Source organism: Chelonia mydas, chromosome 2 (genome assembly GCF_015237465.2).
Source record: "Chelonia mydas isolate rCheMyd1 chromosome 2, rCheMyd1.pri.v2, whole genome shotgun sequence".
Lineage (NCBI taxonomy): Eukaryota > Metazoa > Chordata > Testudines > Cheloniidae > Chelonia > Chelonia mydas.
In genome coordinates this window covers 99,433,636-99,448,135 of record NC_057850.1, presented here as the reverse complement: position 1 = coordinate 99,448,135, position 14,500 = coordinate 99,433,636, and the positions used below count along the sequence as shown (strand labels likewise).

The 14,500-nt window shown below is 39.2% G+C and overlaps 1 protein-coding gene across 12 annotated transcripts in view; it reads right to left on the bottom strand.

The window, feature by feature from the left end:
• The window catches only part of ZNF236 (zinc finger protein 236), a 171,845-nt gene that overhangs the window by 48,846 nt on the left and 108,499 nt on the right, over nt 1-14,500 (bottom strand). For 10 of the 12 annotated variants that reach the window (XR_006288620.1, XM_043539993.1, XM_037892968.2 and 7 more), the window contains 4 exons: nt 10,520-10,885; nt 8,538-8,683; nt 5,262-5,505; nt 2,596-2,775 (listed from right to left, as the gene is read on the bottom strand). Coding sequence is in view for 10 of the 12 variants with exons in the window: in XM_043539993.1 (XP_043395928.1) it covers nt 2,596-2,775; nt 5,262-5,505; nt 8,538-8,683; nt 10,520-10,885 (936 nt within the window). In the remaining 2 variants the exon portion in view is untranslated. The remainder of the gene's footprint in view (nt 1-2,595; nt 2,776-5,261; nt 5,506-8,537; nt 8,684-10,519; nt 10,886-14,500) is intronic. The other 2 variants (XR_006288621.1, XM_037892969.2) reach the window with 1 other exon arrangement.

Below are 14,500 nucleotides of genomic sequence, written 5' to 3'. Positions count from 1 at the left end.
AAGGTGGGACACTTTGAGGTGAATCGTGTTGGCGATACAGAATTCCAAAGCTGTATCATCTCTTGATGATCTGATCTGGCCACTCCCTGTCTGTTCACATAGAACATTGCTGCTGTGTTGTCCATAAGAACAAGAAAAGTCTTTCCTTGATGTGGGGGAGAAAAGCCCAACAGGCAAGATGAATGACTCAACTCTCTCATGTTTTTATGAACAGCTAAATCTTAGTGACACCAAAGACCTTAGTCTGTAGATTCCTCAGGTGGGCTCCCAACCAAGAGAAGTGTCCGTAACCAGAGTCAATGTGGTTGTGCGGACATGAACAGAACTCTAATGCATACATTTGTTAGATCCATCCACCAATTCGTAGTGGCTACAATTCCTACGGGCATTCGAACCAGCATGTCTAGTGATGAGTTGAAGCGTATATTGAGATCACCCACCGATGCAACTTCCTTAGATAAATTTTGGCATGCTGAACCACATATGTACATGAGGCCTCTGGTAACTTGTAATCTGAGGCAGTTCCTTACAGTTGTGACGAGATGGGCCTTCAGATCCAATACAATGACTAACATCATCTGGAATCTGGTTTGCAGGAGGAAAGTCCTGGTTAACATAGAATCCAAGACTACTCCTATAAACAATATTCTCTGAACAGGGGAAAAGACTGAATTGTCTTCATTGATAAGCAGTCCCACAACTCTAAAGATGGACTGGATCTTGGACACACAGAATTCTACCTGGCTCTTGGAGAGACCTCCCACCAATCAGTCATCCAGATATGGAAATACTTGTACTCCTGTTTTCCTTAGGAATGCAACCACCATCACCATGTATTTTGTAAATACTCTCAGGGCCACAGACAGGTTAAAAGGCAGGAGTGTGGCCTGATAATGGGAGTTATTTCCCATAAATCTTACAAATCTCCTGTGGCTTTGACGGACAGCCATATGGAAATGTGTCTCTCTCAACTCAAGGGCAGTGTACCAGTCCCCAGGATCCAGGGAGGGAACAATGGATGCAAGGGTCACCATGCAAAATTTTATTTTCTTTATAGATTTGTTCAGCTCTCGCAGCTCTAATATGGGTCTACGACCTCTTTTGACTCTGGAATTAGACTGCATGAATAAAACTCTTTCCTTCTGTGAAGAGGAGGGACCTCTTCTATAGCTCCCAACAGGAGGAGAGACTGGACCTCCCAACAGGAGGAGAGACTGGACCTCCGAAGGGGGGAACCTCCTCATGAGAGTAGTCCCTGAAGAGGGATTGGGGGGGGGGGTGGTATAGAAAAACACTGAAGGATGTAGCCTAATTCCACACTGCTTAGGACCCATTGATCTGTGGTAATGTGGGTACAGGCATAGGATAACCCGTTGGAAAAAACAGCGATAGGAACTGGTGTAAGGCAAACTTGGAAGCTGTCCTCGACAAGGCAGTCAAACAGATTGCTTGGCATTTCCAGGCTGTCTAGAAGAGCTTATTGAAGACAAAAAGGTGAGGAGGGTGGGCTCTACTCTGATGACTTTTCCCTTTCCTCCTAGACAGGTTGCCTAACCATAAAGGATGCGTAGCACTGGAATGACTGGAGGGTGGAATTGCTTCTTTTTAGGGAGTGGAGTATAAATCCCCAAAGTCTTCAAACATAACCATGGAGTCCTTGAGACTGTGAAGATGATGGCTGGTGCCTCAAAAAGGAGATTCTGAATAGTTTCCTGTACCTTCTGTGGAAGACCCGATGATTAAAGCATTAACACCAATACATCATTATTACAGATGCCCTGGCTCTGGGCTGCAGAGTCTGGACCACCCAAAACAGCCTGTAGCGAGGTCATAGCCAACAGATTACCCTCTTCCAATACTAGCCTCCTCTGGTAACTTGTCCACAAAATTAAGAACATTGTCCCAGAGGAAGAAATCTTATCTAGACAGCAAGGCTTGTTGATTTGAGATACATATTTCCAGGCCAGCAGAAGAATAGTTTTTTCTTCCAACTTGAACTACAGACATACCCAGAGACTTAAAAAGCAAAATAACTATAGTAATATAATAAGGAGGGGACAGAGTCTAATAAGACCATCTTCAGAGCAATGCTATTCAACATTTAAAAAAAAAAAAAGATCTGGGGAAGCTATCTTTAGCCTTGGAGAATCTAAAATACTTCAAAGTAAAGCCACGTTTGCACTAGGAGTGCTTTATCAGTAAAGGTATACAGTATATTATCCCAGCAAAGCACTTCTAGCATACACAAAGCTATACCAGCAAAGCTGTATGTACTAGGTATAAGTATAGCAAAACCAGCCCACACAAACAAAACAAGATTTATCAGTGAAGGCACAACTTTGGCCAGTAGAGCTGCATCTATGCTAGGCACTTTCTACAGCATAGCTATGTCAGTCGGGAATCACATTCTTCACATCCCTGACCAACATAGCTAAGCCAGCAGAGGTCTGTAGTGCAGATATAGCCTTAGGCTAAACTTGCAGGCAGTAGAAACAAATGATTTCACCCTCTAATAAAATATCCAGCAAATGTTATTGTATAGCTAGCATTTTGGATGGGAACTAAGAATGATCGACCAGTGATAAAAATACTAACCAGATATGGTGAGGGTAATTTCTTGTGGGCTTCCTGATGAGTTTGTAGTGGTGGAACCAGCAGCATGAGCTAGAACTTGACTCAAACTTGAGTTATTTATGGTCAATGTTATCTCATGCTGACCATTCGAAGTGGACACCATACCCTGTGAGGTCATGACTTGAGAGAGATCCTGTGCACCTAAAATATAAGTTGGGAGGGAAAAAATAAATATATGATGGTACTTTTTTTGTATAATGAATACAGATCTTTTTAAAAAAATAAAATATTTTTAAACATCCAATGAAATCCTGGGCTTTACAACAATACTAAGCTGTTTAAAGTTGTGTTTTGAATAAGACATTGTTGCTAACCAATCTTTACTTTCCTAAACTTTTAAATCTTTTTGGTAACCTGTCTTTGTGCTGCAAGTTACAGTACACATCTATAACTGTATAAAGGTACAACTCTGCAACATACAGTGCTAAGCTTATTTTATTGTAGCTGGACAGCTAATGACAGTTATAGTTTTAGTACCTCTATTCTAAATCCCATTTTCGATTTTTCCAATTTCAAAAGCTTTCACCAATGTTCTCTAGCCTGTTCTTTGCTAAAAGATTGCTTGAATTTTCAAAAATAAAACAAAACAGCTAGGCTTTTTTTGAGAATGAAAAAAAGAGGAAAAACTATCCACACTAGCCTCAACAGCTATATGAAGTTGTAGTCTGACAGGGAAACCACCCTCATTAAGACATGACTTTGAATATACTGGGGAAAATCAGTTCTATTTTTCCAAAATCTGTCATGAATCTTCAAGAAGAATTACACTTTGCGTATAAACAGTAATTTACTACTAACCAACATTCCAATCAAACTAGGTTACACTGCACATAGCTAAAAGGCTACTTTGGCTATTTTCATTCTATGCTTTTAGTTCATACAGGATAATACAGTTACTGAGGGACAATCTACACTCATTCCTATATTTGCTTTCTACAACCAACCCTCTGTATAACTCATCATGAGTGATGTACCCTAATATCTAAACTGTATCATTACGTTGATCTAAATTTGAGTTATTACAGATTATGTACTATATGTATCTTATGAGTTTTAAACAAACTTTGTATTTGTGGATAATCTAAGCACTATACCCAGATGTACAGGCTTTTTTCTCAACCTGCGTATTATGTTAGATGGGGTGGGATCTGAGTTACTACAGAAAATTCTTTCCTGGGTATCTGGCTGGTGAATCTTGCCCATATCCTCAGGGTTTAGCTGATAGCCATATTTGGGGTCGGGAAGGAATTTTCCTCCAGGGCAGATTGGAAGAGGCCCTGGAGGTTTTTCGCCTTCCCCTGTAGCATGGGGCATGGGTCACTTGCTGGAGGATTCTCTGCTCCTTGAAGTCTTTAAACCACGATTTGAGGACTTCAATAGCTCTGATATAGGCGAGAGGTTTTTCGCAGTAGTGGCTGGGTGAGATTCTGTGGCCAGCGTTGTGCAGGAGGTCGGACTAGATGATCATAATGGTCTCTTCTGACCTTAATATCTATGAATCTATATAATTTTAACATTAGCTTAATACAATTTTTAAATCTGTTCTTATCAGTTTAATTATTGAGGCTAAACATGGAGTTCTAAAGTTATAGAAAAAAATTTGTACAACATGAGAAAAAGTATGTAATCATGTAGACTATCAAAACAGACAGTTAAGTTGTAACTAAAGCTGGGTGAAAATTTTCCAACAGAAAAGATTTCCATCAAAAATAAAATTTAAATATTTTGTGGGAAGATATCGATTTCGTGAAAATTTTGATGAGATGAAATTCAAATGGCTAGTTTTGATCAGGTCAAAACATTTTGTTTCGACTTTTATATCATTATACATTATAATACAACAAATCAAAACAAAGTTTAAAAGTTTTTACCTTATTGAAACTAAATGTTTTGATAACATCAAAATGAAATGTTTCAGCATATTTCATTTCATGAAAAATTCTGAGATTTCGACTTTTCACACCAATTCAGAATGGAAACAAATTTTGAAATCTCATTTTCTATGGGACAGAAATTTCATTTTTCAGCCAGCTCTACGTGTAACCCTATTTCTGGGATTTCCTCGGTTATGCACTTAGCTGTTTTCTCAAACTAGTATTGTTGATCAAATTTTATTGTTTTGTTGAGTGCAAACTACATGTTTAGCACAGTACACCACACAGAAGATGGCAAAGTCTTTGGGACTCATACGGGCTTCTAATCTAAATGAGTCACACTTGTAACATAGAAATAGCTTGCATTCAATGGACCAAGTTTATAAAGGAGCCTAGACCTGGCATCCACTCTAGCCTGTAGGCACAAATGTTAACATTTAGATAACTAATTTGCAAATACGATCACAAAATTAGAGGTCAGAGTGTGCCTGGAAAATATGAGTAAATTTTTAAAAATCAGGCTCCTGATGTTTATGTTGTACAAATAGAACTCGCTTTATGGAGTTGTGTATTTTATCATCAAACTTAAAGCAGCAACGCATTTAATATCAATATCAATTTATTTATTTCATGAAGTCTAGAGGGCTAAGAGCAAGTTAACCAATACCAAGATTTCCATCAATAAATGATTTAAGAATTATGGCCAAAAAAACCATCAAAGGCAAGAGAAAAGGGGCTATTACCACTTCTTACCACTACTGTTAGTTGTTAACACAGAGTCTTGCTCAGACAGTGGTCCTATTGTCATATTAGCTGAAGATGTTACTGTGGGCTGTAAAGACAAGCCTGATATGGGCTGGATAACCACATTAGCTGGCACCGTGCTGTCTGTTGTCTGGAGGGAGTTGTTCTGCGGAGCCATACTGGGATCCCCAGTTAGATGCTGGGCAAGTAAGTTACTCTGTTGTAGTGTCTGCTGTAAAATACTGGGATCAATCTGAAAACCAAGAGAGCCAGATATCGATATGTAAAAGTTAATATAAACCCAGAATTCCAGGTGACAGTGCCTTAAAATGCCTTTAAGTCCCTCTGCCTGTTTAGACATGAACTTTTCCTTTTGAATCTGGACCTTGCCATACTTACATGTCACTTATGAAATCTGGTGCAGAATGCAGCTGATGACTTGTTAAGCAATGAAATAGGATTAAAAAAAAAGTAACACCTGTTCCTCAGCAATTACTTTGGCTTCCTATTTGTTTTTAATGCAATTCAAAGAGTTGCCTATGAAATACTGAAGTCATAAAAAGAAAAGGAGTACTTGTGGCACCTTAGAGACTAACAAATTTATTTGAGCATAAGCTTTCATGAGCTACAGCTCACTTCATCAGATGAAGTCATAAATGGTTTAAGCGCCCACTAAGATGCAAGTGCCTCTTTCTCCAGGTCTGCCATAGCAATTGAGATCAGCAAGTTTGAGCAACTGTAACAAATCATTAGATTTAAACATGAAGGGACTAGTTGCAGGATGTTCTCTTGTTGGAACTCAGTATTTCCTCTGTATTGCCTTCAGGTCACTTTCCTCAGTTATTTGACAGTGAAGGTGAAAGGCAGTAGAGGAAAAGAGCGGACTGAGAGTAGGAATAACTTATTTTTCCACCCTTGCTAGAGTTATATACTTACTTTTGTGTTTTATTAAATTATGTACACCCACCCTCAAGTTTTATAAATTGGTATCTTAGATAACTTTCAAATTTTACATTTATATATGTTTATCTTAGGGCTCTCAAGTGATTAAAAAGATTAATCACGATTAATCGCACTGTTAAACAATAATATAATACCATTTATTTAAATATTTTTGGATGTTTTCTACATTTTCAAATATATTGCTTTCAATTACAACGGACTACGAAGTGTATAGTACTCACTTTATATTTATTTTTATTACAAATATTTGCACTGTAAAAAACAGACGAAATAATATTTTTTCAATTCTCCTAATACAAGTACTGTAGTGCAATCTCTTTATCATGAAAGTTGAACTTACGAACGTAGAATAATGTACAAAAAAAACTGCATTCAAAAATAAAACAATGTAAAACTTTAGAACCTACAAGTCCACTCAGTCCTACTTCAGCCATTCACTCAGACAAACAAGTTTGGTTACAATTTGCAGGAGATAATGCTGTCCACTTCTTGTTTACAATGTCACCTGAAAGTGAGAACAGGGGGTCACATGGCACTGTTGTAGCCAGTGTCACAAAATATTTATGTGCCAGATGTGCTAAGGATTCATATGTCCCTTCATGCTTCAACCACCATTCCAGAGGATAAGCGTCTATGTTGACCATGGGTTCTGCTCGATAACGATCCAAAACAGTGGGAATCGAACATGTTCATTTTCGTCATCTGAGTCAGATGCCACCAAGAGAAGATTGATTTTCTTTTTCTGGGTTCTGTAGTTTCCGCCTCTGAGTGTTGCTCTTTTAAGACTTCTGAAAGCATGCTCCACACCTCATCCTTCTCAGATTTTGGATGGCACTTCAGATTCTTAAACCTTGGGTCGAGTGCTGTAGCTAACTTTAGAAATCTCATATTAGTACCTTTGCATTTTGTCAAATCTGCTGTGAAAGTGTTTTTAAAACGAACATGTGCTGAGTCATCAGCCGAGACTGCTAATAACATGAAATATGCGGCTGAATGCAAATACAACAGAACAGGAGACATACAATTCTCCCCCAAGGAGTTCAGTCATAAATTTATTAATGCATTATTTTTTTAATGAGCATCATCAGCATGGAAGCATGTCCTCTGGAATGGTGGCCAAACATGAAGGGGCATACAAATGTTTAGCATATCTGGCATGTAAATACCTTGCAATGCCGGCTACAAAAGTGCCATGCGAATGTCCATTCTCACTTTCAGGTGACATTGTAAATAAGAAGCAGGCAGCAGTATCTCCCATAAATATAAACAAACTTGTTTGTCTTAGCAATCAGCTGAACAAGAAGTAGGACCGAGTGGACTTGTACCTCTGAAGTTTCACATTGTTTTGTTTTTGAGTGCAGTTATGTAACAAAAAAAAAAATCTACATTTGTAAGTTACACTTTCACGATAAAAAAATTGCACTTCAGTAGTTGTCTGAGGTGAACTGAAAAATACTATTTCTTTTGTTTATCATTTTTATAGTGCAAACATTTGTAATCAAAAATAATATAAAGTGAGCACTATATACTTTGTATTCTGTGTTGTAACTGAAATCAATATATTTGAAAATGTATAAAAACATCCAAAATATTGAATAAATTTAAATTGGTATTCTACTGTTTAACAGTGTGATTAATTTTTTTGAGTTAATCACGTGAGTTAGCTGCGATTAATCAACAGCCCTAGTTTATTTATATACACACTGTATTTAAGTATATGTAATTCAGATTTACGTATGGGAGTTCTTGTTTTAGGTTTAAAACCCATAAAACTACACCAAGTCCATTTTTCCCCACAGTGTGTTCAGAGTAAGCACAGAAAATTGGTTGAAGCCAAGAATTTTCTCTTGCTCTTTTTTTAAGCAAACATTTCTGCTGGATTATGTTCACAACTTTATTGTCCAAAAATTAAATAACAAATTTAGACATGGAGGGTGCTGAATAATACAGGTTTCCTGCATTAAGAGGGAGAACATTCCGTGAAAGAAAGACTGTAAACAGGAGGAAAATCTGAACTAAAATGCTTTGGAAAACCAATGTTATTAACGGATAAAAAGCAAGTTATAATTTGCATAAAATATTCAGAAAAAAGGGTTTCTGGTTTGCAGTGGCCTAAGTTTTATTTTCAACACACACACAAACACACACACACACACACATATATATACACACACACAAACAAAATATTTTTAATACTGTACAACATGGAATCATTACACCCTGTACAGTGAAGTGAAGTCAACAGAGCTCTGCCAGGGCACAGGTAGTCTACACACATGACACTCCATCCACTCTTATTAACAGAAATTAATAATAACCTACCTGTAATGTGATGTTGTTAATACTGGCAGCATCTATTCCAGAAATTTGAACATTCTGTCCAACCAGATTAGCAGCAAGCTGTAACTGTATGCCTTCAAGGGTGGCCAAGCTACCATCTGTCAAGGACACAGTTAAGTCACCTCCAGCTACCAAAGAAAATAGTCATATTATAATTTTTTCTTTATCATTGTTGGTCTCCTTTTTATCCAGGTTTTTTAAATGAAATCATTCTGAAATATCTAAGTATTTGCAATTCTGTGAACCAAGAAAAATAAATTAGATTCAAGTAGTCAGTGCTCCATTTTTTAAATTTATAACAAATCTGCATAATACATTTAGGGGGAAAAAAATCAAAGTATTTAAGCAGTGACCAGCTTCTTTCATAAAGTAGAAAAGTTTCAGAATGACTTTGAAATTCTAGACACAAAGGTCCAAATATTTCAATATTTTCACTTTTTGAATGTCCACCCTCTCTGAATGTAAAACACAGATTTGCAAATGGTTGCACCATGAAGTTTGAATATGCATGCACATACGAAGGTTCTTTGAAAGTTTATCCATAGTACAGCAACACTGTAGTTCAAAGTTCCACCTATGTCTCAATAAATGCTTGTGTGGGTAGAATTTAAATACATGTAAAGATTTCAAATCTGACCTGTGTTAAACTGTTATAATTTAGAAGGATATTCCATTCAATACTTTTAAAAGTGTATCTTTTAAAAACTATACAATAAACAAAAAATGTCCTTTCACAAGTCAGATAAGAACCATTTTAACAGCCAGATGGACTGCCATCTGTCCTGCTTTCCCTATTTTCAATCTTTGTGCTGCCAGAAAGATAAATTTGCTCCCCACTACATCTACAGGAAATATCTGTAGAGTACTGGGCAACCTGCAGCACCAGGAATGCTTTCTAGATACTGCTTATAAGGTTCATTACCCCATTCTCAGGTAAATGAATATTCTGAAGGCCCCTCTTTCTGCTCAAGCAAAACTCAAAAGGATGTAAAACTCCCACAAATTGAACCTGACAATTAATGCTTACCAATATTGTGTGAAATGAAACCAGCCAGTTTCACCCAGTTCTACATAACAGAGTAAGATCCAACTAGACAGGCTAGATGGCGGTGGTTACAACTTGATGGATATGTAAGCATTTATGAAAATGGAAGCAAATTTGTGGGAAATCCTTGCCTATAAAGAAGGCTCAATGAGCAAAATTTTCAAAAGTGCCTTAGATGCCTAAGTCTCATTTTCAAAAATGCTTAGGACGCTAACATCATTTATTTTCAATAAGGTTTAGACACTGAAATGTCTAAGTCTCTTCTGAAAATATTATCCTATACTTATGTTAATTTCTTCTGCATTGCTCATTGTAATATTTTTGTTAATTTTTGCTCTGAACAATTAACTGTAGGGAGGGATCTGTGCAACTGTAAAAGTTCTGTATTTTAAATGCTTTTTCCATATCCACAACTAATGTAAATTAATTTTCCTCTCTTTATAACCTAACACTTAAGGTTAAAAATATATTTTTAAAATGAACCATTTACATAAAACATTAATTTTCTCTTATTTTACAGGAAAGAGCAACAGAATTTAATTAAAATATATCAGAATGTGGAATCTCTAATTTAGGCTCCTATTTCATCTATACTGTCCTCATTTTTGTGTATAGCACTACTGCAATATCACAACAACATGGGGAGCTTTTGTTTTTTTAAATCATAACTTGAGTAAGTTCTCTACTCCCCTGAGAATAATGAATCCCTAACAGACAGACTACATGATATCTTCACTGCTGAAAGCACCACCTTCACCCCTGAAAGCACCACTTCATGAGGAAGAGTCAAATCACAGTTTCAGTGGAAGTCTTATCTCAACAAGAACTACAATTTGGCATATGTCTGTAAACTTTTCTAACAGAAATCAGAGCTTAGTATTTTGGCTAACTAAACCCAAATGAAAGTATTCATTTTTACCTGACATAGAAGCAGGAAGGATCGCCTGGCTCACAAGTCCTTGCTGAAGCAAATTTTGATCAAATTGACCTGTCAGAACAGAGTTATTCATGATAAAAACATTGGGGTCTGTGGTGGAAGAATTAAGAAGATTCACTGGTTGTAGGCCCTCAGCAGATGTACGGGTCACAGGCTTCCTGACCCTCTTGGTTTCTGGTTTATAGTGACACTGTATGTGGGTTTTTCTGCGTCCTGAAGTACGAAACCGTAAGTCACAGTGTGGACACTTAAATGGCTTTGCTCCTGTATGCAGGCGCATATGCACTTTTAGACTCCCTTTGGTAGAAAAAGAATTACTGCATACATGACAACTGAAGAGCTTCTGACCTGAACAAGAGAGAGAGCAAAAGAAGAAATAATCAATAATTACCAGTACTGTATAACAACGTAACAGTCAGAGTTCTAAACAAATATGAAAAGGAAGTTCAATTAGCAGTATTGTTAAAAAATATTGGACATTTCCAAAAAGCTGAGATATGTTTGGTCTCACACCAAGTCCAGAATTTTTTCCATGTAGGTAGGTAAATATAAGGAGTTGTTGAATGTCTGCCTTTTAAAAGAATCTCTTTTACATCCTCTCAACAGATTAATTTCCAGATCCTGGAACCATGCCTTCAGATGGAGAATTTGGCCTGTATCCTGCAAGAGGAGGTTTGGAGTCAACTGCAGGGTGATTGGTGGACAGACTGCCACAAGCATGAGGTAAGGATACCATCTATGTCATGGCCATGTTGGAGCTATGAGAACAACTCTGGCCCATTCCACTTGTACCTGGTAAAGCACTATGAACAGTAGGGAAAAGAGTGGAAAAGTATAAATGAGAGGTGCATCCCACGTAATGTGGAGGGCATCTCCCAGAGACTGGTGACCCAGACCCACTCTTGAGCAGAATAATAGGCAGTCAGCGTTTTCGAGTGTGCTGAACAAATCTATGTTTGGGAATCCCCAGTGGTTCAATATGTGTTGTAGGGCTCTTGTGTCTAACTCCCTCTTGTGAGAATCTCCTGCTCAGTGAGTCTGCCATTGTGTTCTGGTATCCAGGTTGATATATGGCAGAGATGTTGATGCCATGTTAGATACACAAGTTCCATAATTTTAGTGCTTCTGTTCACAAGGATTGGGACCTCACTTCCCCCATTTTTTAATATAAAACATGCAGGCGATGTTCTCCATCACTTCTCTTATGGCCATCTGATAATTGGTAGAAAGTGTAAGCATGCATTGTGGACTGCACATAATTCTAGAAGTTGATGTGCAATCTGGATTCCGAGGGGGACCACGTGCCCTGTAATGTATAGGTCTGTAGATGTGCTCTCCAACCAAGTAGGGAGGCATTGGTCATCAGTATCAAGGACGGTGGTGGTTGGATGAAAGGAACTCCCATGCAGACATTTCAGGGTTGCATCCACCAGTCTAATGAGTCTTTGACTTTGAGTGGTAACGAGAGAGGTTTGTGCAGGCTGTGTCTGTGGAGTACGTACACTGTTCGTAGTCATCCCTGCAGGCAGCGCATGTGTAGTCTGGTGTGTTTTACCACGAATGTGGCCGCTTCCATATGACTGAGAAACTGTAGACAAGTTCTGGTGGAGATCTGTGGACTGGTTCTCACAGTAGGGATGAGAAGGATTATTGTGGAAAATCTGTGAGCTGGGAGGAAGGCTCTGGCCTTTATAGCATCCAGTTTGGGCCCAAATAAACTTCAGAGGTTGAACTGATGTCAGTGTTGTTTTTTGCATGGTTATCTAGTGGCTGAGTTTCGAGAAAAGATCCATTGTTGTTCTTATACCTTGGAACATGTCGACTCTTGACAGAGCCTTGATGAGGCAGTCATCTAAATATGGGAATATTATAATCCCTTGTTTGCAGAGATGCACCGCCACCACTACGAGGACTTTGGAAAATACCCTGGGCATTGTCAAGAGGCCAAGGGGTAGTACTTTGTATTGGTAATGGTTAGACCCTGGACAAATCTAAGGAACCATCTATGGGAAAGGTGTATGGTGATATGGAAGTATGCATCTTGGAGGTCGAGGGCCGAGAGCTAGTCCCCATTCCAGTGCTGGAACTATTGTTGATAACATGACCATACAGAATGACGTACTTTGACCAATTTGTTGAAGTTCCTCAAGCCTAGGATAGGTCTCCACCTGCTAGATTTCTTGTGGATTAGAAAACAGTGGGAATAAAAACCTTCGCCTCTGTGTTGGAATGGGACCAGTTCTACAGCTCCCAGCCACAGAAGATGGTTTATGTCTTCTCGCAAAAGCTGTCCGTGAGAAGGGTCCCTGAAGAGGGATGGGGAGGGGGGAGAGAGCAAGGAACAGAATTGCTGACGATTGCCAACACCCACTTGTTGGAGGTGATTTGTCACCATGACTGATAGACGGGAGTCAAATGGTTGCCAAACTGATGGATTAATTCAGATGGTTGCCATACCTAGATCCGGGGGAATCTCAGGTCCTTGACTAAATCTTCAAAATGGTTGCTTGGTGGAGGATGGATAGGGCATTGCCACCTGCCGTCTGAGTTTGGGAGGAGGTCTCTGTCGCCTATGTTGTGGATCATAATGCTGTCGAGGGGTGAAATGTGGAGGTTGATATCTACTCTGTCTTCTCTTTGGTGCTGGTATGTAAATGCTGAGTGAATGCAGCATCGTTCTGGAATCCTTCAATAAATGAAGGTATTCATCAGTGCGTTCAATAAAGAGTTTTAAGTCCTTCAAACGGCAGATCTTCCACCTTCCTGGGAAATCCTGAAAGATGCACCATGGAGGCCTACCTCATTACCATAGACGTCGCGATGGATCAGGCTGGTCTTTTTCATCCTCTGGGACACGTTGACTGAATTCAGTGAATTTTGAATAGGTCATATGACTATATTTGGCTAGAATTGCTTCATAATTAACAATGTGAAACTGGAGCATAGCTGAGGAATATGCCTTACGACCGAAGAGATCTAATCTCTTCCAGTTCCTGTCAGATAGGATTGTCCTGATGTTGCTGTCCTCTCTCATGGCACCACATTGACCACAAGGGAGTTGGGAGTAAGATGGGAGAATAGGAATTCCATGGGCACTGCAGGGAAATAGTACTTTTTGTGTGCTCACTTAAAGTCAGGTGGTATTGATGCTGGGGTCTGCCATATTACCTTGGCTGGGTCCAACAAGGCCTCCTTGATCGGAAATGCTAACTTTACCGACATGGAGATCTGTAGATGACGAGCAACTTGTGTTGTTGCTGTCTAACCTCCTCCAATAGGATCTTGAATCCTATGGAACAGTTCTTGAAAATGTTTAAAATTATCAGCCAGTGTTGGAGGTGGTGACATGATGGCCTCGTCAGGGTAGGATGAAGTAATATTGCCTGGTGGTATAACAGCTTCCTCCATTTCTTCCTCGTGCTTTTCTAACAAATCTGGGTCTGGGTCAGGAGGCCTAGAGACTGATGAGGATGGACAATGTATTTGGTGCCTGTGTTTGATCTCCTGGCAGTTTGGGAAAGCATGACCTATATGTGGCCCAAGGGTCCCCATAGGGCCAATGGGTGGGAATTAGCACATGGGGTTACATCCATGGGGGTCCATATCAGGGACCTGGTTCAATTCTGGTCTCTGGCTGGATATCGAGAGTGGTAATATGATTCTCTGTGTCAAGCCCCTTGATATGATGGTAGGGTGCAAGGAGCAATGGAGTATTCCCTCCTCACTAGAGAAGGGTGGTGTCATCCTTAGTGTGAAGGAGAACGATGTGGTATGAGTTGGGTATCCAGAGGAGAGGCATGAACAATGGAAAGCTCAGTTCAGAGGAGCAGTGACTCTGGGGTATCAGAGACTATCAGGTCTCTCGCGCATCGGAACTCTTGCAGTACCGGCAGGAGCAACCAGTGGTTGTGTGTATTGGTGCAGAAATTGTGGATACTGCTGGTGCCAAAGGTGGAATGCTTT